This window comes from Marmota monax, unplaced genomic scaffold (assembly GCF_021218885.2).
Source record: "Marmota monax isolate L192 unplaced genomic scaffold, Marmota_monax_Labrador192_F-V1.1 WCK01_AAM20220418_F8-fsc00004, whole genome shotgun sequence".
NCBI classification, from domain to species: domain Eukaryota; kingdom Metazoa; phylum Chordata; class Mammalia; order Rodentia; family Sciuridae; genus Marmota; species Marmota monax.
The window spans coordinates 2,500,678-2,525,627 of record NW_026692881.1 but is presented as its reverse complement, the minus strand read 5'-3'; the positions used below and the strand labels follow the sequence as shown (position 1 = coordinate 2,525,627).

At 36.5% G+C, this 24,950-nt stretch overlaps 1 protein-coding gene across 4 annotated transcripts in view; it reads right to left on the bottom strand.

Moving 5' to 3' along the window:
- Nrg3 (neuregulin 3) overlaps nt 1-24,950 on the bottom strand; it is a 1,062,638-nt gene that overhangs the window by 11,277 nt on the left and 1,026,411 nt on the right. For all 4 annotated transcript variants that reach the window (XM_058581037.1, XM_046450261.2, XM_058581038.1 and 1 more), the window contains exons 7-8: nt 7,067-7,194; nt 2,737-2,907 (exon numbers count right to left, since the gene is read on the bottom strand). In XM_058581037.1, the coding sequence (XP_058437020.1) occupies nt 2,737-2,907; nt 7,067-7,194 (299 nt within the window). The remainder of the gene's footprint in view (nt 1-2,736; nt 2,908-7,066; nt 7,195-24,950) is intronic.

The following is a 24,950-nucleotide window of genomic DNA, read 5'->3' as shown; positions in this document are numbered from 1 at the left end:
TTTGTCTGTAAATGTTATTCAAAGCATCCTTCTGAAGAAGAAAAATTCCAACAATTAATTGTTTGGTTCCCAGTAATTCAGGGGTCAGGCCAAGGGATCTGCTTGACTAGGTGACTTTAAGACCCAGTTCTAGGGTAGTATGACATTTTAGAATGGATTGACTAAATTGAAGAAATCTACTCTTTCCCTGGAACCATACAATTAGGTATTCTATTAACATATCAGCCATGAATGTAGCTTTCTTTACATCCCTTTCCTGGTTTAGTCAGACCAGAATTCAATCTAGGCTCATTCACAAGGGACTATGGATGCCACCCGGAGCTAGCCATTTAAACTCTACTTATCCTTACAGTGTTCATTTATAAAATTCCTAAGGTATAACTGAAATGTATCAAGTTGCTAGCTGGCTGTAGAATGAGCACCATATATGTTGGATCCCACCTACTTTTAGGATATGAATCTGACTTTTGTGATTCTATTTCTTCTTTCCTATGGACTATGAGCTTATGATTGAGTTGCTTGGCATAACCCAGTTCAAAGCTCTATGAGCCATGGGTGCCACAGATGAGGTTTTCAATCAGAAAAAAAGAGGCCTCAATCATCTATTCTTAACCTCCACTCTTGCTCCCTGATACACTAAAATTGGTGCTGGGTTCAAGTTGGACTAAAGTTCTTGCCAAGAAGCCACACACTGGGAGGCTAACTAGCAGACAGTGACCACATGGTTGCTAAACAAGCAGCAGATGTTTGAGGGCTCTTCAAATTTATTCACATATCCTGCCCTCTATCCCTGGCTCAGGCCAGATTTGAAGAGGGCCTTTAGCTGTGAAATTCTATTACCAATCCCATTTCTAGTCTAGAGAGACAGTCAGTCCCCTGGGAGTAGAAAATAGCTGTTTTTAAGAACTGAGAATGAGATTGCTCCCTGAGATTCATTGTGCTGAGCACATAGTGACTTATACTTAGAGCCACCATTTATCAACATTGGGTGCAGATCACACACAGGAAAAATACACGTGGCCAGACAGCTGGAAAGAATATTCCCAACCAACGGAGACTGAACCAAAACAAAATCACCACTGTGAGTCTCCCAAGAGGTAAAAGGCACAGCACTGCCTGAACGTGCAGTGGGAATGTCTGAGCTCTGGAAGTTACGCAAACATATGGTCCGGGCCTGGCATAGGCTCAGAGCATCCTCATACCCGGACCATGTGGAGTGAAAGACTGTATGGTCTGGGTTTCCTATCCACTCCCCAAAATCTGTGAAGTTGATTTTTCCCCTTATTCATTTTCATTCTAACATTCACTCTAAATGGGGAAAAATTGTAAGAGTGTGTGTGTACACACACATATACTTCAGAAAGACATAATTAGTGATTTATTAAAGTATTTATGAAGCATTATCTGCTATAATAATGCTAAATGCAAGCCCCTGTTTCAGAGAGAAGGCCAAGAGAAATGTGTACTACTTGACTTGCATTATACATTTTGGACAACTAGACTGTTATGTTGAATTTGCAACTGTCACCCTAAATCTGTACCAAATGCATTTTACAGTCTGTTTGGAATTGCTTCAAAATTACAAAATGTAGCCACAGGCTATTTGTGTCCTATCTTTTAGTCTTCTTAAAGAAATCTATTGCAGAACTTTGTCATACAGGGCACCACTGTATCTATCGCATACCCAGAAGGAAAGGGAAAGCTAAGGTTCTGTGCTGGACCTCCCACCTGATTTGATCTTTAGCTTAAACTCCCTGGCCTAGCTCATTCAAGATGAACAATTTAGAACCTGACTTTGAGTGAGGGAACTGAGGCCTGCAATTTCTGGAGTAATTTCTGATTCCATTGCTCTTGAAATCAATGATAACATTATGACAATGACAATAAGCACCGGTACTACTTCTGTGATAACTGTGTGTCAGGTATAAGTTAGTTACACACATTTTAAAACAAAATCTTACAAGCCCCAGGGGGCTTAAGTTCAAATGAAACTCAAGCTCAGATGATAAAAAATTTCTCAAGTTCACATAAGCAGTGAGGGACAAGGGTATGATTTGAATTTTAGTCAGTTTAAATAAGGGCTGCCATGTTTGGTTGAATGGTTGATGCCAACTAGTATGTGATGGCTAAAATTCACTCCACTCGCTATGCCTTGAGCCCCTTGAGGGTCTGTGTCCACCAGAGAAAGGGGCGCCTTTGGCACTCTAAGGAGCAGCAGCCATGATGTCGCAAAGCCCATCCTTCCATCCCTGTACCATGAATAATTAAGAGATATGAGTTTCATAGTTGTGCTGTGACTTTGAACTTGTTCACATTGACCTAAATTCTCCATTTAAGAATGCCAGATGAAAGATTTTACATATTTTATCTACTACATTCATATATTTTATACATATTTATGTTTTTATGTAATATAGGTTATTGCTTAGGAAATAAGCATTTTTTTCCAAATTACTGATGGATACATTATTCCTCCTAAGAAATCTTATTTTTATCAAACACAAATTTTCAGTTGTTTTAGAAACTATGACATATTGCCTAGATCTCTACACTTATTTTTTAACATTTCCTTATACCTATTTTCCATCATACCTATTCTTTTAAATTAGTTCAACCTTGTGAAACAAAGACAAAAGTAAGTATAAATAGCCAGTTAATGAAGAAATCAGTAACATGTAGCTCAAAGCTATCGCGCTCATGACATCTTCCCTAAATTCCATTGCTTTTAAGACGTACCCTTGGCAAGGTATTGTATCCTTGTCTGGGATCCTTGATTCTTCGAGTTGCTGATATGCTGGTCCCACGATTCCACCCAGCCTACTTCTGGGTGAGGGGGGTGTCCTCCTGAAGGCATTCCTATGGAGCATCCCACTCCTTTGCCCTGGACTACAGCAAGAGGAGAGACTCCTGCAGGATTGAAAGTGGGAAAAGAAACCAACAAACCAAAGAGATCATAGCAATAACCTCCAGGCAACTTCTCAAACATTGTATTTGTACCCTGGTTTCTCAAAGTTCTAGGCCATAAGCCATCCATGACTATAGAAATGTGCTTGGTTGAGATCAGGAGTTACTCAAAGACAAGTTCCTTTCTTTCTGACTTCCCAGTTTAGAGGCCTACTGACTGAAATAATCCCAGTTTTCCTGCCAGAAATAAGAGGTGGGCTTAAATTCTCAAGGTTCATATTCCTACCTACCTTGGTTATATAAGACATAATAGCTGTGTCTCTGATTGGAATAAAAGAAGCCCTTATTAGATACAAGAATTAAATACAGAAAATTCAGAAGGGATTTATGAAGAAATTTTCACTTCTAAGTTATAGAATAAACAAACTTGACTTTAATTGGCATTCTTTCCTTAATATCCATGTTAAATTCTCAGTTCAGATTCCCAGATTTTCATTAGTCTTGAGAAACTATTTTTGCATTTGCTCTTAATAAATGTCTGATTAGCTATTTCATTTGATGCGTATCCAAATAATCATATTTATAGCTATATAAATGAGGTAGATCAGAGGCCTGAACAATATGAGAACACCATATGTAGTTTACATAAAACAAAAGAACTAGATTGTATAAAAAATATTTAATTGATAGCCAGGCACAGTGGTACACTCTTGTAATGCCAGCTACTTGGGAAACTGAGAATCACAAGTTTGAGGTCAGCCTGGGCAACTTACACCCTACGTCAAAATACAATTTTAAAAGGGCTAGAGATATCACTTACATGTCTAGCATTTGTGAGACCCTGGATCCTTTCCTCAGTTTTCACCCCCAAAACAATAATTGCTGATTTGACTCATTACTTATTCCACACAGATTCCCATCTCCACCCCCTGAATGGACCCTACTTAGACTAGTAAGGAGAACTTTGTTCATCTGTAGGCATTTCATGAGATGTTAATTGTTGAGTTCAAACAATGAATGAACGGAGAATTTTGTGGATCCATGTTACATCTGAAAATATCAATTCAACCATATAAACAAAGATGAAAAATATCCACAAAATTTCAATAAGCCTATCAAGTCCTTAAAGGAAGAGGCCCTCCAAAGGAATTTTACCATATCACTATATTGTTTGGCTTCTGTCATTTTTTCCCATCAATATTAGTTATTTCTACTTGATAAATGTCAATGTGTGCCCAAAAGTTTCATTTTTATATTTGAGTGCTAGTATCCACTTTTCTGGTTTTGGCAAGATAACTGATCGAACTATATAGAACTTCTTCAGTTTAGGCAGACATCATATCATAACCAGCAACATCATTATACTTTTATTTTGATATTCTTTGTATGCTGAGTGCTACAATTCTTCCCAACAAGTGGTGTATAGTTAGGTCTCTAAGAAGTTCTCTATTAGAAACTATGGTTTCCCTCCCTCCCTACTTCTATCTACCATCCCCTGGGAATTAAAGAGTCTGTCAGGTATGGGAATCTAGGTGCTAGAGTGTACTATGTCTAAGTATAAAATCTCAGGTCTGTACCTTACTAGGAGCATGATACTGAAATTGAGACTAGTATCAGACTTGGAGGGAAATAAATGCTATTTTAATTTCAGCAAAGTAAGGTTTTAGAATTTAGAATGTATAGCCTATATTTGAAAGGGGGGAAATAGAGACTGTTGTCCTTACCACTACTAACAAGGGGAAGCTATTACTCTCTCTGTTTCTCTCTCTCTCCTTCCTTGGCCCTTCAGTCAGGAGAGTAAGGATAAGACCATCTGGCAGAGTCTGAGGGCCCCAGAAGACAGGTTGCTCAGGCTACCAAGGAAGGAAGGGGAAGAAATGCCACCACCTTACCATTTCCCATTGAACCAAGAGAAGCCAGGGGACAAAACAGCCTATAGCTCTTCTGGTACACAGGGAGAGGTAGAGACCACTGCACAGGGGTGGGAGTGGGGAGCAGCAAAAGGAAGGTATCAGTATTGTGCTTATTTTTTCATGGGATTAGTGTGGAAGCTAAAATATATGCAAATATTTAATGTGGAGCCTGGCAAATAGTAGATGCTCAAAAGAAAGTTTTCATCTTGTTCTTCTACCATTCTCCTAGTCCCTAAAAGTCCTGGAGTCATGTCACCATAGAAAACCTATATATGTGCTTTCTTTGAGCAAGTTAGATTGTCAAAATGTGCAATAAGGATGGCGTGGTAGATTTTTTTTAAACAGGTGGGAATTTTTGGACTAAACATTAGAAATAATGGCTTTGTTTCACAAATAAGTTATCCAAATGAGCTATATTTTTAGTGCACAAAAAGAAATTAATTATTCATATAGCTTGCTAAACTGTCACAACAGCAAAGTCTACCCATATGAGGTAGTAATCCATCTTAAAAATAATAGTCTGCATCTACTGGTCAATCAACTATTCAGGATGTTATGGAACAGTTTGATAACCTGGTCACTGATTTATATATCCCACAATCATGAAAATGTTTAAGTCTATTGCATGTTTTACAAAACAAAAACTATGATGTATGAAACCATAATTTACAAAGTTCTAGAGGCACTTTATAAATCACCTGTTGCCTATCTATCAGGACACAATGTATGTCAAAAGATACTCCAATGTCATTGTACTGAACAAAAGGACAGTGTCTTAATGATGTCCTTATTTAATCTGTGAGTGACTCCTAAAAGCCTGAGTAGAAGCCAATTTTCAGAATAAATATACAAATAAGAACAAAAGTATACTTCAGCTCCGATATGATTCTTAAAAATCTCAACTTTATGACAATTCAGTACTACAATGATTCACTAAACTCTCTTACTTGACTGGATAAAATACTCTGTTCTAATCGACAGGGGGAAATACTGTTTGGGTGAAAATATCCATCTTCTAAAAGGCTGGGAATTTTGGACTAAAGTCCATTAAAGTGAAATGCTCTTTCCACGGGGAAGTAGTCTGTAAATGCAACAAATGATATAAGCCAAAACTTGAGTTTAAGATACTTAAACCCTCTATTTCAGTTTCATATGGAATGGAAATTTTTAAAAAATAGTATGTTGATAATTACAATATAAGTGTGGGTACAAACAGGAAAGCCCTTTCCTAAGGTTCATTAAGGAGTGAAGGAAAAGGTTGTTTCCTTTTAAAAAGTGTTTCTGATGGGGTTGTGTGCAAAGTGTTGCTGAGAGATGTGAAAACAAAGGTTGATAACAGTTATCCTTCATTGGTAGTAGTACCTCACTATTTACTGTCACATTCAAAATTTCAATTTACTGCATATATTTTATATTTAAGCTATTGTACCTGTTTTGTTTTTGTAGCAGCATAAAGTTTTAATTGAAAGTAGAAAACTTGTTACTATAGATTGGTAATTGAAAAAAGAAGCTTCAGTCTTTGGACAACTTGTGCAAAGATTGAAGATGTCCATTTTGACACATACAAAAACATACACATATACATACTATCCACTATAACATTATTTCCAACAAACTTCACCACTTGGTTTGGAAGGCGATACCTTCCATTTTTTGGAGTACAAGAACCTCGTGTGTAAAGCAGAACACTGTGAGCTAGAAGATGCTACAGAATATGTTCACTTTTAGAATGTCATAAAATATATTTGCCTTTCTTTCTCAAAGACCCAATTGCTGTGGTCAGCTTACAAAGAGTACCCCTCCACTAATAACACAAGGTTTTAGAGAAGGTTCGCCAGGATATCCCCCTGGAAAATTTTCTTTTGTGAGGACCATGTTGGAAGACATGGAGCATCTCACACCAGCTGCCGAGGGGAGAATTAGACATTAGTTTTGCCAGTAATGATGAGGCAGGCTAGGAAAAAATCATGTTTTAATAGTTTTTCAGAATGCAATTGTTCTGTTCACTGGTCTATGCCTATAGCTCTGATGAGTGTTGTTAATGGTTTCTTCAGGCTCTTGTAGGCAAAATGTTGCCTGCGAGGGAAGCCAGTGTCTTTTGTTTACCTGCTGTGAGCTGCTGGAACATCTCCTCCATGGAGAACTATAGGAGAATCAAGAACAATCCCATGTTGCCATTTTTCGGCATGTGTGTCCAGAGTGTACACTGTGTGAATGAACCCAGTCCCACAATAATCGGCTACTAGTACCTGTGGTGTTTAACAGACTGGCTTCCTCTGTCAGGAGAAGGAACCTCAGGGAATGACTGGGGGGCGCCAAAACTTGACTCCATCATTTTCTCCAGCGCAGTCACAGGATGCCTTTCCGCCTTTGAATACTGCAGGAAATCATATGCATATGGAGGTACATTATGAGAAGAGGGTTAACAACATGAGAGTTAGGTATCAGTATCGTGGAATGCCAGTTTTGCCTGGGTCCTGACCAGGACATCGATAGTGACATCCAGTGCATCCCATTTCTCACACACACCAGGCTTCTGAGATTAGATAAGTGCCATTGAAGATGAATGGGTCTTCTCACTGCACTTCATGGCAACAATGTCTGATAGCCAAAAAGCACATACAAGTATATTTTAGTCCATTCAGTTAATTGGATCTCTATTAGCTAATATTTTTTCATAGATACTGATGTTGTGAACCTTATAATATTTTGAGAATTCTAGAAGAAATTACGTCATATATCTCCCCCCACACACACACACTCCACTGTTCTCCTTCACCCTGTTGCCAGATAATTACTTTGACAATTTCACTCTTTTAGTCCTAATCCTTGGCTTTACCCTTGACTATCTTATTTAGACTCCTGTGCCTCAAGAGATATTCCTAGAAAACTACTTAAAGAGAATATTATCTCTGAACCATAAGAAACAAGTTTCAGAAAGGAAAATCATACAATGAGTTTATAATCAAATGTATTTCTGTGCTCTTGAATTAATTTTTCTTCTGGTTACTTCATTCTTTCTAGGTCTTAATCATACATGATCTTAGATCCTATGTAAATATGACACTCTAGGCAGCCACTACTTGTATCATATGTGTCCTAATGAGATAAAAAACAACTCCTGGCTATAGTTGAGAACAGACTTAGGATAAAATGGAAATGCTGACTAATTTTATGCACATATAAAATATATATACATATTCAGTGATATTACCAGACTAAAAGAGAAAAATAAGTTGAAACACTAATTGAACAAAAACTAATAAGGAGGGTAAATGACAGAGAATGGTAAAATGGAGATAAAAATGCATCATGATTTCCATGATGACAATAACAGGGGAGTTAGATTTGAGTATTAAGATATTCACACACTGACAATAAATTCGGTCATCTGTGTGAAAGCAATAGAGGACAATGACAAATAGGATGAGTGATGACACCCCCCCCCATATTACAGAAAACACAATTTATAAAGTAATAATACCAAATAAGATATAATGCCATGCCAACTTTGTTCTAAAAGAGACAAAGATGGATATTTCACATTAATAGAAGGAAATGTCTAGCCTAAGATATTTATAAATTTTTGTCTAAGCAGCTTCAAAAATACAAAGTGAAATTAACAGTGTCACATGAAGAGCCTGAGATACACTCAGACGTGTTGAGTACCTTCACTCCTTATTACAGAAGCACGGGAAGCATCTGAATAGAGTTAAAGCATAAACATGCTGTCATAACTGTTATCCATGAAAGTAAATGTTTACACCTGAAGGAGTTACATGGAAATAAAATAATGATCGAAATCCTAGAAAAAAAAATTGGGTGTTGGGCTAAAGACTTCCATTTAAAGGCTTTCTCAGCTAATCCTCCAAATCAGAGACCATTAAGCTTTTGATACTTTGATTACATCAAGATTAAATGCACTAAAAAGATTTCATAAACTAAAAGAATCCACATGGCAATGGGCATAAAAGTAGTTTCAAACTATGTGGATACATTTATTCATAACCTTAAGGGAAAAAGATAGTTCTTACCAGGATAAAACACCTCGAAACCCTAAATAAAACATGTTAAATTTTATTAAGTAGCATAAATGATCATTATCAACTTAAAGTGTAAAACCTGGTAAAAAGATTGGTATTCATGTCAGAGTATTACAATTTGAAGGCTGCACAGAAATCAACTAAAAAACATGAAAGGCAACTACAAAAACGTGAACAAGAATTTCACAGAAATAGATACATGATGTACTTTAGAAAGGTATGTAACTGCACTCTGTATAGTATGACAGTAGAGAAAGTTAAATTTTAAGAATAAAGTGCACAGCTGTAATCCCAGCCACTTAGGAGGCTAAGGCACAAGGACTTCAAATATAAGGCCAGCCTGGGCAACTTAGGGAGACCCTTTCTCAAACTACCACATCCCCAGCCCTCTCTAGAGTACTCTAGTTTTAGAGTACCCTGGGTTAAACCACCAGTGCCAAAAAAGAAAAAAAAAACTAAAACACACAAAAGAACAACAAAAAGAATATCTGGGAAAGGTAGAATTGATGGTAAATTCTACGGAAACAAATCAACAATGTGTTTTAAAATTCTAAACATCTATTCTGAAATCTAAAATATTACTTCTGGCAATTTTCTCAATGATATATATATAAGTGTGAAATAATTCTTTAGGCACATCAGTAGTAGAATTTTTAGTACCAAAACAAAAATACAAAGCAGAAAGAAATGAATACTATTGAGACATTGAAAAGATACAAACAAGGTACAGAAGAGTATGCAGATGAATCCACTTGTATAAGTGAGGAAAATGCATTACATGGATATACATTGTTGAATATGTGTGCATAAATGCACATTTACCTTTGTGTTTATACACACATTTTTCCGTATGTGTTTCACTCAGGATGTAGATTTTTAAGAAGCAAAATAAAGTATTACTATTAATTGGGTCATATCCTTAAAGAAAAGCATGGTCACTACCTCATAATATATTTTTCAAAAACAGAGTACATGTATAACAGTGGTCCTATAAGACTAATACAGCTGAATAAATGCCTATCAGTTAGTGATATGGTGTGAACAAACCTGTACTGCAAGCTATGTAAAATTATAGCATGTGCAACTATACATAATTGATAATGACTGACTAGTTTATATATTTGCTATACCATACTTTTTAAGCATTATTTTGGAATGTAATCTATATACATACACAAACGTACAAGTATACTGTAAAACTGTATGGCTGCAGCAGCCTCATAAGTCTTGTGTTTACCACATCTCTTGATTATATCAAAACACCATGCCAAATGATTGACCGACACCAACTAGGTTCATGTAATTATGCTCAAGAATATTTACATAATGATGCATTCCTCATAACATATCCCTATCATTGAGGGACACATGACTGTATATAGCGAATATCTCTGCTGACTTGAGAAAATGTCAATTTATTGTTGTTGTTGTTGTTTTTTTTAAGTTCAAAGCTGTAAGTATAAGTTTCATTTTTAAGTACTTTCAAAATAAGCCACGTAGTGGCAGTAATGACTACATCTTAAACTAGAATCTGAATGCTACAAAATGGACCTGTAGAAGCTGGCCAGGCTTTTCTAAAACAGAATAAACTCACATGAAATGAAAAGAAGATACGGAGATAATTTGCAAAAGGTGATTGTTTTCAGAAATCCCAAATAACGAAAATTCAATAATACCTCTATATGTGCTTTGTTGCTAATTAAGGTTGTGTGTTACAAATGATCCATGGAAACAGTCAGATGTGTTTACTGAAGTGTAAACAACATACTGAATTTCTGATTTCCAGACTCTAAAAAAGACATATTAGAGTTGCTCACTTTTCCCCCAACTTCTAATAAATCCGTTTAGACAACAAATTCAAATGCCTTGGTGGTTCAGCCACAAAAAGAGTTACATGATAGAGGTAAATAATAGAGAAAGGATACATTGAGAATAGGAAGTCTGCTCAGCTACTGCGGAAGGAGATCCTGTGGTAACATCAGACTTTTCTAGAGAAAATGCTAAATCACTGTCTGTAATCCATATCAAAAAGTCTAATTAGGTTTTTAGGTCCTTACTTCAGTGTTCTGAGAGGGAAGGCTTTATCCAAATCCCAAGTGAAAGTCATGAATAAAATCAACTTCTTGCTTATTGATAAATATTTTCTAAAAATTCCCTTTAGAATGTTTGTATTGTTATATCACATAATTGTTTTTTACTTATAAAATTAAGAAAAATGTTGGAACAAATTTGCATTTCTCTCTTGGTATTTTTTTGTTGTTGTTGTTACTGCTGGCATTCCCATCCAGGGTTGATTGAGATATGTGGGACTACTAAAGATATAATAAGCTGGCAATCCTCAAAGTTGACATTTCATACATATTGGTTCAAAATGAATTTAGAGATAGCTTTCAAATTTCACTTCTGACAAGAACTTGAAAGTCATCATTCCTGTCCTAACAATAACAGAAGAAAACAACTACAAAAAGAACTGAAAACCAATGGCCATTCTGGTATACATCAGATACTTAAGTTGTAGGGTAAGCCACCACCCTGAGACTGGAGAGACAGGGACTACGGATACTCAGTCTAAATTGGTAGGATTGCTCGAGCTGCATTTTCAACTCTTTTGGACACAGGGTCTCACTCAATTGCTGAGGCTTGCCTCAAAATCGCACTCCTCCTGCCTCAGCCTTTAGAGTCACTGGGATTGAGTTGCTGGAATCCATGTGGAGATGACAATGAGAGCTAAGATCATTTGGGGGCTGCTGTCTCAGGAAAGGTGCTCTTCTTTCATAGAAGTACACCAGATTGTAACAGAAAACAATAGATCATCATATGCCTCTGCTATTAAAAGGGGAAAGATAACCATTTTGAAACACACACAGCATGCTCCATAACAACTGCCTGCATTTCAACAAAAAATAAGGCTTTGCCAAAGCCTATTGCACCTGAGGACAGGGCATCTCCAAACCCCTCCCCCTGACAGACCCATAGCATTCCTCTCTCTCATAACAGGAGGAAAAAGTGAAGAAGTCCTTGTGAAGGACATAGCTCAGGAACACAGTCCCACTGAAAGGATAAAATATAATCAGAAGATCACAGAAGAGTTCCCTTCCACCATATCTACAGGACTCCACTACAATTGAAGTGGATTACAACTGAAAAATTTGCAAAAGCAGACTACTGAGTTCTTAAAGGAACCTAAACATCCAGCAGAGACGAAAGCCAAATAAGCAAAACAAGCATCAGAGGATTTTGAAGCCCCTGGCATCTATGGCTATAGCAAACATTAAACCAAACCCAATATTAGCCAGATTAACATAAAACCTTACACTGAAGGTCTATTTACCTTAGTTCCTACTCCCAAATGTATGTTCATTCCACCTTTTAACAAAACATCATAAGGTATGCTAAAAGACAAGAAAATACAATGGAAAAGAACCAGAACTCATATGAGAGAGATGATGAAAAATGGGGTAAGAACTTTACAGGAAGAAAACAGACAACATGGGAGAACAGACGGGTACCATAAGTATAGAAATGGGAACTTTAGTCAGTAATCAAAAGCACATGCTAAACATAAAAAGCACTGTAATAAGGGCTGGGGATGTGGCTCAGTGGTAGAATCCTTGTCTAGCATGCACAAGGCACTGGGTTCAATCTCCAGCACCACCGAAAACACTGTAATAGAGAAACAGATGTACCATTTGATAGGATTATCAATAGAACCAAAACACACACAAACACACAACAATAGTCAAAGTGTATGATCCTGGCACAATTAGAACAACAGAAGAGGAAGAGGAAGAAAATGTATTAGGAAAAAAAAATTGAAATAATTATGATCAAATTATTTCATTTAATAATGGAAACCACACCACAGTTTAAGGAAGCTTTTAGAACACTAAAACACCACACAGGATAAGTCCCCCAAACCTATTATGATGACATATAATGTTTAAAAACTGTGTGGGGGGAGCCATAGTAGAAAATCTTACCTATAAAGGAAAAAGGTTAGGAAATACACTGGGCTTCTAATTAGAAACCTAGCAAACAAGATGGCAAAAGACTGTTTGTTTTTTACCTTTTTACATATTTCAAACAAAAAACTAGAAACCTCACTCCTGAAATCATCCTACCAAACATAAGGTGGTATCCAGGTTGGCTCCATAGTTTAGATATTGTGAATTGTGCTGCTATAAACATTGATGTGGCTGTGTCCCTGTAGTATGCTGTTTTTAAGTCCTTTGGGTATAGTTCGAGGAGAGGGATAGCTGGGTCAAATGGTGGTTCCATTCCAGATTTCCAAGGAATCTCCATACTGCTTTCCATATTGGCTGCACCAGTTTGCAATCCCACCAGCAATGTATGAATGTACCTTTTTCCCCACATCCTCACCAACACTTATTGTTTATCTTCATAATAGCTGCCATTCTGACTGGAGGGAGATGATATCTTAGTTTTGATTTGCATTTCTCTGATTGCTAGAGATGATGAGCATTTTTCATATATTTGTTGATTGATTGTATATACACTTCTAAAAAGTGTCTGTTCAGGTCCTTGGCCCATTTATTGATTGTGTTATTTGTTTTTTTGGTGCTTAGCTTTTTGAGTTATTTATATATCCTAGAGATTAGTGCTCTATCTGATGTGTGAGGGGTAAAAATTCACTCCCAGAATGTGGGTTCTTTTCACCTCACAGATTGTTTCTTTTGTGGAGAAGAAACTTTTTAGTTTGATTCCATCCCATTGATTGATTCTCAGTTTCAATTCTTATGCTATAGGAGTCTTATTAAGGAAGTTGGGGCCTAATCCCACATGATGAAGATTAGGGCCTACTTTTTCTACTATTAGACACAGAGTGTCTGGTCTAATTCCAGGTCTTTGATCCATTTTGAGTTTAGTGTCTGGTGAGAGATAGGGGCTTAATTTCATTGTGTTGCATATGGATTTCCAGTTTTCCCAGCACCATTTGTTGAAGATGCTCTTTTCTCCAGTGCATGTTTTTGGCACCTTTGTCTAATATACAATAATTGTAATTTTGTGGGTTAGTCTCTGTGTCCTCTATTCTTATCATTGGTCTACCAGTCTGTTTTGGTGCCAATACCATGCTGTTTTTGTTACTATTGCTCTGTAGTATAGTTTAAGGTCTGGTATACAGATGCCACCTGCCTCACTCGTCCTGCTAAGGATTGCTTTAGCTATTCTGGGTCTCCTATTTTTCCAGATGAATTTCATGATTGCTTTTTCTGTTTCTATGAGGAACACCATTGAAAGCCAACCTAGATGCCCTTCAGTGGATCAATTATTTAAAAAAAGTGGCATATATACACAATGGAATTTTACTCAGCATTAAAAAAAAAAAAACAAAATCATGACATTTGGAAAGATAATGCTAAGCGCCAAGCGAAGTTAGCTAATCCCAAAAAACAAATGCCAAATGTTTTCTATGTTATAAGGAGGCTGACTCATAGTGGTGTAGGGAGGGGGAGCATGGGAGGATTAGATGAATTCTAGATAGGGAAAGGGAGGGGGCAGGGGATTAGCAAGGGCACTGGAATGTGATAGACATCATTATCCAAAGTACATAAGCAAAGATTCAAATTGGGTGTCAACATACTCTATATAAACAGTTATGAAACATTGTGGTGTATATGTGTAATAAGAATTGTAATGCAAAAAAAGTACATGTACAAAGGCATGAATTGGCGTGAACACACTCTGTATACAAAGATATGAAAAATCATACTCTATATGTGTAATGCATTCCGCTCTTGTGAATTAAAAAAAATTTAAAAATAAAATCAATAAAACTAAAAAAGGCCAATAAGGTTATAGTTTCAACTTTTACAGACAAATGAAAACAGAAAATTCATCATAAGCAGACCTGGCCTGCAATAAATATTATAAGAAATTCTGCAGGGAGAATGAAAATCATGTAGGTCAGTAACTTAGATCTACAGAAAGGAAGAAAAAGTGTCAGAAAAATAATAAATGAAAGTAAATATTTCATTTGTCTTAATAGATAACAGAAAAATATTTATTCAAATTAATATTAACAATGTGTTATGTGATTCTCACAAAGCAATGATTGACAAATTTTTAAAGTATTGGAATACTCTGTTATAAAGTATGTGTAGTTCAATTTGAACAGACCAATATCAATGGATGAAATAGAAGAAGCAATCCAAAGACTACCAACCAAGAAAAGCCCAGGACTGGATGGGTATACAGCAGAGTTTTACAAAACCTTTAAAGAAGAATTAATACCAATACTTTTCAAGTTATTTCAGGAAATGAATTTGGAAGAGCTCCCTCTTTTTCTATTCTATGAGGCCGACATCACCCTGATTCCGAAACCAGACAAAGACACCTCAAAGAAAGAAAACTACAGACCAATATCCCTAAAGAACCTAGATGCAAAAATCCTCAATAAAATTCTGGCGAATCAGATACAAAAACATATCAAAAAAATTGTGCACCATGATTAAGTAGGATTCACCCCTGGGATGCAAGGATGGTTCAATATATGGAAATCAATGAATGTTATTCACCACATCAATAGACTTAAAGATAAGAACCATATGATCATCTCGACAGACGCTGAAAAAGCATTCAACAAAGTACAGCATCCCTTTATGTTCAAAACATTAGAAAAACTAGGGATAACAGGAACTTACCTCGACATTGTAAAAGCCATCTATGCTAAGCCTCAGGCTAGCAACATTCTGAATGGAGAAAAATTGAAGGCATTACCTCTAAAATCTGGAACAAGACAGGGATGCCCTCTATCAATATAGTTCTCGAAACACTGGCCAGAGCAATTAGACGAAAGAAATTAAAGGCATAAAAATAGGAAAAGAAGAACTTAAATTATCGCTATTTGCGGATGACATGATAATATATTTAACAGACCCAAAAGGGTCTACAGAGAAACTGCTAGAGTTAATAAATGAATTCAGCAAAGTGGCAGGATATAAAATCAACATGCCTAAATCAAAGGCATTCCTGTATATCAGCGACAAAACTTCTGAAACGGAAATGAGGAAAAACACTCCATTCACAATATCCTCAAAAAAAATAAAATACTTGGGAATCAACCTAACAAAAGAGGTGAAAGATTTATACAATGAAAACAACAGAACCCTAAAGAGAGAAATAGAAGAAGATCTTAGAAGATGGAAAAATATACCCTGTTCTTGGATAGGCAGAACTAACATCATCAAAGTGGCGATATTACCAAAAGTTCTCTATAAGTTTAATGCAATGCCAATCAAAATCCCAACGGCATTTCTTGTAGAAATAGAGAAAGCAATCATGAAATTCATATGGAAAAATAAAAGACCCAGAATAGCAAAAGCAACTCTAAGCAGGAAGTGTGAATCAGGCGGTATAGCGATACCAGATTTCAAACTATATTACAGAGCAATAGTAACAAAAACAGCATGGTACTGGTACCAAAACAGGTGGGTGGACCAATGGTACAGAATAGAGGACACAGAGACTAATCCACAAAGTTACAACTATCTTATATTTGATAAAGAGGCTAAAAGCATGCAATGGAGGAAGGATAGCATCTTCAACAAATGGTGCTGGGAAAACTGGAAATCCATATGCAACAAAATGAAACTGAATCCCCTTCTCTCCCCATGCACAAAAGTTAACTCAAAATGGATCAAGGAGCTTGATATCAAATCAGAGACTCTGCGTCTGATGGAAGAAAAAGTTGGCTCCGATCTACATATTGTGGGGTCGGGCTCCAAATTCCTTAATAGGACACCCATAGCACAAGAGTTAATAACAAGAATCAACAAATGGGACTTACTTAAACTAAAAAGTTTTTTCTCAGCAAGAGAAACAATAAGAGAGGTAAATAGGGAGCCTACATCATGGGAACAAATTTTTACTCCTCACAATTCAGATAGAGCCCTAATATCCAGAGTATACAAAGAACTCAAAAAGACTAGACAATAAGATAACAAATAACCCAATCAACAAATGGGCCAAGGACCTGAACAGACACTTCTCAGAGGAGGACATACAATCAATCAATAAGTACATGAAAAAATGCTCACCATCTCTAGCAGTCAGAAGTGCAAATCAAAACCACCCTAAGATACCATCTCACTCCAGTAAGATTGGCAGCCATTCTGAAGTCAAACAACAACAAGTGCTGGCGAGGATGTGGGGAAAAGGGTACTCTTGTACATTGCTGGTGGGACTGCAAATTGGTGAGGCCAATTTGGAAAGCAGTATGGAGATTCCTGGGAAAGCTGGGAATGGAACCACCATTTGACCCAGCTATTGCCCTTCTTGGACTATTCCCTGAAGACCTTAAAAGAGCATACTACAGGGATACTGCCACATCGTTGTTCATAGCAGCACAATTCACAATAGCTAGACTGTGGAACCAACCCAGATGCCCTTCAATAGATGAATGGATAAAAAAAAAATGTGGCATTTATACCCCATGGAGTATTACGCAGCACTAAAAAATAACAAAATCATGGAAGTTGCAGGGAAATGGATGGCACTAGAGCAGACTATGCTAAGTGAAGCTAGCCAATCCCTAAAATCAAATGCCAAATGTCTTCTTTGATATAATGAGAGCAACTAAGAACAGAGCAGGGAGGAAGAGCACGAGGAAAAGATTAACATTAAACAGAGACATGAGGTGAGAGGAAAAGGGAGAGAGAAGGGAAATTGCATGGAAATGGAAGGAGACCCTCATTGTTATACAAAATTACATATAAGAGGTTGTGAGGGGAATGGGAAAAAAAAACAAGGAGAGAAATGAATTACAGTAGATGGGGTAGAGAGAGAAGATGGGAGGGGGGGATAGTAGAGGATAGGAAAGGTAGCAGAATACAACAGTTACTAATATGGCATTATGTAAAAATGTGGATGTGTAACCGATGTGATTCTGCAATCTGTATTTGGAGTAAAAATGGGAGTTCATAACCCACTTGAATCTAATGTATGAAATATGATATGTCAAGAGCTTTGTAATGTTTTGAACAACCAAGAAAAAAAAATAAAGTATGTGTAGTAGTTTCAAATAACAATTTACTAATTTGTAAGTGAGCTTGGATTACTTGTAAATATGTATTGCTACTTCTTGAAGAGCCACTAAACAATAAATAAAAAGTAGTATAGATGATATGGAGAGAAGTGAGGAAAATGAATAATAAAATATTTAAAACTGAAAGGAAGAAATAAGCAAAGAAAATGGGAAAAAATACAAACCAGTTACAAATGTGGCAGGTATTAATTTAAAAATATCCACAATAACTTGAAATATGATTGATCTATAGACACCAATTAAACAAAGATGTGAGCATAGATTTTTGTAAAAAGGAAATTGTGTTCTTGAGAAACACTTTAAAGACACATGATAAAATTAAATGGTTAACACTGATCCAAAATAAGCTGAAGCAGCTATATTTTGAAATATAATTATCAGGTAAAAGGATTAAAGAAATATCATTCATGAATGAAAAATGGTTTCAATTCTCCAAGAATGTAAAACACATAGGTTCCTAACAACAGAGTAATAAAAGACATAAAGGAAAACTGAAAGAATGACAAGGATAAAAAAAAAAAAACTCTATTTAATTTAGAGTATCAAATTACTACATTTTTTTTTCTTTTTCTCTTTTTTTTTTTTTTTGTTACTATGGACTGAACTCGGGGCACTTGACCACTGAGGCTGGCTTTGAACTCTCAACCCCCCTGCCTCAGCCTCTGAAGCCACTAGTATTACAGGCATGCACTTTCACACCCAGCTATTCAAACTTCTATCATTAATTCACAGATCTGCCAGGCAGAATAATTAATACAAATGTCAGTGACCTGAATGGTACTTTCAATCAAGTTGACATGATTGGTTTGTGGATTGTTTTTTCCAATGAAGTAAATTACACACACTTCTCAAACTAATATGGAACATTAACCAAGATAAAGTATGCCTTATGATATTTAAAATGAATTGTAAAAAGCATACTTTCAGAGTTCATTGGAATTAAACAATATACTTATAAATAACAAAAGTATCAAATGTTAAGACTCAACAGAAATCTTTTTTTTTAAATAGAGAGAATTTTTCAATATTTATTTTTTAGTTCTCGGCAGACACAACATCTTTATTTTATTTTTATGTGGTGCTGAGGATTGAATCCAGCGCCCCACGCATGCCAGGTGAGCACACTACCACTTTAGCCACATCCCCAGCCCTCAACAGAAATCTTAATGTCTAAATTAAAATACGACTTATAGGGGACTGGGGTAATGGCTTAGTGGTATAGCACTTGCCTAGAATATGTGAAGCACTGGGTTCAATTCTCAGTACCACATATAAATAAATAAGGTCCATTTGACAACTAAAAAAACTTTAATACAACTTATCAAAGTTTGCAGGAGGTAATGATAGCAGTGAGTAGAGAAAATTTATAATTAAATTTTTCAAAATGATGAAAGATATAGAATCAATAACTTTCCATCTTAGAAAATTAGAAAATGAAGAAACAATTAAGGCCTAAAATAAGCTGAAGAGAAATAAATGAAAAGAGGAAAATAATAGAGAAAAATCACCAAAAGCAAAGATGATTCTTTAGAAATTGATCAACATTATTGATCTTTTCATCCAGACTAACTCAAGAGAAAAGAGGATACAAATTACCATTAACAGGAAGAATAGATGAAATGGACCAATTTATTAAAAGGCATAAACTAGCAAAATTCATACAGGGGATGGAGGTAACCTTAATAGTCCTAGATCTATTAAAGAATTACAGCAATTAACACAACATCATTTGGAGTCCTGGGGACCTCTGGAAATAATTCAGATTCCCCAAGGAAATCTGAGATCTCACAAAGGTGAGGTGGGGGTCAGGGATGCTGCCCTAAGCAGCTTTGGAAATGAGTAGCATTTATAAGGCAAAAGGACCACACATAAGCACTATCGAGCAAACTCACAGAACATGGCAGTACAGCACAACATTCTGAATCTGTAACTGAGCAATTAAGTATATGGATGGTGGATAGTAAGAGCCAGTCTTTCCCTAGTGGAGTGGGAATTCATAGATAAGCAGTGGGTGGAAGCTAGGATGATCTTTGTAGTAATTGATTAGTATTGTGTGGAGACATCAGCATGAACTCAGGTGTAACAAAATTTAGAGATGATTACAAGACTTATAGAGGGGTTTATGTATGTGAGAGAGACAGTCAGAGACAGATCTTTGATCCATCTGTTAAGAGGGACCAGAAACAAGGCCTTTCTGACTCTGAGACCTTGTTTCCAATAGCATTCTGCAATGGAAGGAATGCTACTGGAGAAATGATTCCAAGATTGGGACAGGCAATATACCAAATGAGCCTGGAACATCTTATAATGCTTGAAAACAATGAAAAAAACAATACCCTCCCAAACTGGTATGTAATTTTTAGCCTATACCAAAATGATATGGGTAACTGAGAGATTTGTCAAAGCTAGAATAACTTGATCACAAATGTTATTATTGTTGAATTCCTTGGATTATAAATCAAAGTATAAAATAAGTATCCCTGAGTTCATACTGATATAAACAAATGACTGATAAATTTAGAAAGCAGAGGAGAAGAAACAAGCCCTTTGCAGTATTATACAAACAACTTTTGTAGATATTCCACTATCAGGAAGAAAGATTATAATTCCCCATTCCTTAAATGTGGGCTATGCATACTTGCTTCCTTCCAAAAGGTCCTTGGCAAAGGCAGAGTGAAGAAAGAACTATCCTTAGAGTAAGAAACATGATGAATACTGCCTCTGGCAGATGATGAGGCTAACATCAATGGTGATGATCATAATGATCATATATACTTTTGATATGATATGATGAAATGACAACTGTTATCTTTCTCTGAAAAGCCCATAACCCCAATAAAAGCATGAGAAAAACACCAATAGGGCAGCATCCTATAAAATACTTGACCAGTATTACTCAAAACTGTCAAGGTCATCAAAACAAAAGAACCTGACAAATTGTTGCAGTCAACAAGAGCCTAAGGACATAGAACTAAAGGTAATGTAGGGTCCTGCATGGAAAAGCGAGGAAGCAATTAGGAAAAAATCTTAAGATATGTTGAGTCCAATCATGGATTTTAGTTAAAATTAAGCAAAATCAATGCAGTGTTATTAACAAATGCACCACACTCATGTATCATGTTAATAAGGGAAACTAAGTACACAGTATTTGGGAACTCTTCTATTTACAGAAAAATTGAGAAGATACTACAAACTACTCCGAACATAAAAGCTACTTAACCCATTAAGTCCCAGGTTTTCCATTCTATGACTGTTGAGAGCCACAGCCGAAGGGGCCCCAGCAAACTTTCAGACTGCCAGCTGTTTTGTTTGGCATATGTGGTTCTAAAAATAAAGTTCTTTTCTTTTGACAAGTGGCTCCTGAATTGTGCCCAGCCAGACTGCGGCATATGACTATATCAACAAAATTGATACAAGTGCATTAAAATAGGTTGGGAATCATAATATAGAGCTTATATATTCTTTATAATTAAGAACAAAAAACAATCTATAAACAGGACACTAGCACAATATAGTATGGTTTGCATATACAAGTCATCCTATAAATAGGGCATTGGGCAACTATGATATGTGGGACCCTGGGACAAAGTAGGAACACAAAATAGATGTTGTTTTTTTTTAAAGCATAAGACAGTCTAGAGACTAGTCTCCCTATAGTTTCCTGAGTAACTCAGCTGTACACTCTCAAGGCATATTTCCTAGTCAGCAAAACGGTTCATCTGTACCAACCCTCCTTAAAAATAAGCTTAACTAACCAGGATCACAACCTTTGGACATTTATGCTCTGAACTGTATTACAATTTCTTCCAAAATATGTGTACTTCCATCCCTTGGAGGAGTTACTGTCTGCCCTATTTTATCCATCACATCATATGTGCAGTGAAGCTTAAGTGCTCAGGTCAGTTGGCCGTCTGACCCTACTTGTTTTAACATCCTAATACTGCAAAGTTAGGCAGTTGACCCCATGTTCTTTCCTTCACCCAGATCTGAATATTTTTTTTTGGCATGCATTTTTTAGTAAGATCTTCTTAGGTATAATACACAAAATGTCATATTAGTGGTAAATAATGAGATATAACAATATTTCATTCACCAGTCCTCTCAGCATAAACCTAAGTAATTTCCTTTCAAGATCCGCTGAAGGTTTTGGCCAACATTGTTATTTCTTGAGGAACTCCTCATTCCACTCAGCCTCCCTGAAAGCCCTGATACCACCCTGTGGAGGTGCTCCTGGGTGGTATGGAGGCTGCCCACTGTTGCCTGCTCTCCTGCCTTGCTTCTAACACACTGTTGGTGGTGCACCAGAATCAATAGAATAGGCTCATGTTGACAGAAGAGCAATGACTTTGTTGTTTCCAGGTCTGGCACAGGCACACAGTGGGAGTCACAAGGTTAAATGAAGCGGGGCCTGTGTTGGAAAGCAATGTTGACAGAACTGATAATCACCTGTTCTGAAATCCCAGGTAATAAAGGCAGGAGAGGGTACAGTTTCAAACAGTTTTAAGTGTATGTCACTCTGCATTGCTCCTAGCTCATCTCTGCCTGTGTCTAAAAGTTCTTTATGGTCAGTCCAACTATGAGCCCAGAGGGTGGAGGAAAATTGAATGGTTATGACATGTTTTCATGAAGAATTTCAGCTAGCTTTTGAATGCAAGTAATTAAAAGCCACTTGACCATGATTGCTGTTTTTGAGAATTTTTGCACCATGTACCAGAGTTAAGAAGAACTCTAATAACTGCAGTCAAGCTGTAACACGTTTCTTCTGTAGCAAAGTAATATAACTACAGACCTCCTCTAGGGACAAGAAGCAGCAGGCTCACCTGTCCCCTGTCCCTAACCAGATGCCCCCTTCAGCTAGGGGGACTGAGCATGTGCCACTGTCTCTTAGATCTTTGCTATTCCTCTGTCATATTGATTCTCTCTGATATTTACTGTAGGCCTTGGCACATGTGAGAGTACATGTTTGCCTTTGGGATTATACAATTAGTGTCTAACAATAAACTCCTTGAAAGCAAGAACATTTCATGTGTTGTGATAACTCATTATGTCCCTGGTCCTTACTAGGCACTGTCTGATACCAGTTACTTCATTTCTGCATTAATCTATTCATTCAAATATAAATCTATATTGAATAAGGGAGTTAGAATTTAATATTTCAAACAAGACATCAAGTTTTAGATTAGAACTATTTAAAAATTAACTTTAATACTACAAAGAAATTACCTCTTTTGATATCAGCTCTGCAGATAATTCGATAAAATTCAATTCACTCTCACCAATGAATTCAAATGTCCACAATATTAGGTGGCATTCAGATCTCTTATTGAATTGAGAGGTTATTTTTCATTCTGTTAGAGTACTTTGACTATATACATTGTAAAATAGTATGTACTTATATCTACTACTAGCCTGTGAGCATCTTGAGGTTAGCAATGATCTCTGTATTTTAAGCTTTCCATGTATTTCCCAACATATAAAAGTATTCAGTAAACATTACTGAATAAATGTATGCCTCTCTACCAATTGTTAAGGTTGTGCTGGGCATTTTTCTCCAGTATTTATTACCTTGCAGTTCTTTCTCTTTCATATCAGGGATTGAACCCAGGGGTGCTTTACCACTGACCTATATCCTCAATCCTTTTTTATTATTTATTTTGAGACAGGGTCTTGCTCAGTGGCTAAGGCCAGCCTTCAACTTGGTAATCCCCCTGCTTCAGCCTTCTGAGTAGTTGGGATTACAGGTATATGCCACCACACCTAGCTAAACCTATTTTTCTTTAAGATGATTACTGGATCAAAAGGTAGGAAGGATATACAATTTTTTCCCTTACTTTGTGATTATATGTATTTTTCCTGATTTTAAGAGAAGAACAGCTCATCTCTCTTTTGATGACTTCACTTTCTGATCCCTGAATCAGACTGAGAAGTTTCACTTAGCTCTTTCTCACTCCTAGACTCAATACAGAGGGTTAGTTCATTTCTTCATCTCTTTGGGTCACAAAGATTTGAACTGCAAATGAAGGTAGGGGCTAGATGTTCATAAGGCACTACAGGATAATCTACCCTCATTCTTATGTCTCAGTCAAGCGCTTCCAGAAAATCATGTTGCTTCAATTGACTAGGTGTTTCACATCTTGTTAAATGACTGTAAAGTGAAACCCTTCACCATTAATGTTTAATGAACATAAGGGAATGCCAGACACAATTCATTTGTTAAACACCACCATTTGCAAATAATTTTCAGTAGTTAACCTGGTCTTGGAGATAAAAGACAGATTTGCCTGATATGGTAATCAGGAATTTTTTTTCTGGGAAGGATGATTATGTACCTAGATACCTGTCATCCTCCTTTGTAGAGGAAATGAATGCTCACAGTAGGAAGACCGGTGATGGACCTGGGTGTTCAGAATTTCTTAATAGAAATGGAAAGTTGCATTTGAACAGAGATTCTGAACTTTCTAGCCACTTTTGCTATTTTTGAAAGGATAATTTTCTGTTATGGAGTGGCCATGCATTATAGGGCATTTATCTGTAGCCCTGATCTGTAACCACTAGGTTCCAGTAGTATTCTTTCCCCAGGTATTTACAGCCAAAGTATTTTTCAGTCTTTGCCAAAATGTGCAATGGTGGTAAAAGCAAATTTCCCCCTGGTGAGAGCTAATGAGTTTATAGGTCTGCTTTTATCTTTGACCTACTCACTAGTCTTCTGATAGAAGTAACTGTCTAAGCTCTAAGCTCCATTTCCTCCTCCTAGATATTATAAGTTAAACATTCACTGTGAGAAGGAAATGAGACAATATATTTGTTATTTAGTATGATAACTGTGTTTGCGCTCAGCACATGTGTTTTGCTGTTACCATGTCATTTATCTTTTTGTTATATTGACATGGGTATTTCCTCATAGCTCTTACCAGAAGAAAATAGTATAAAAACCTACAAAACAAAAATGCATTTGAAATTCCCTTTCATAGACATCCAATGTTCTTAGTCACATGACTGCTTTCCCTAAAACTACTGATAGTATGC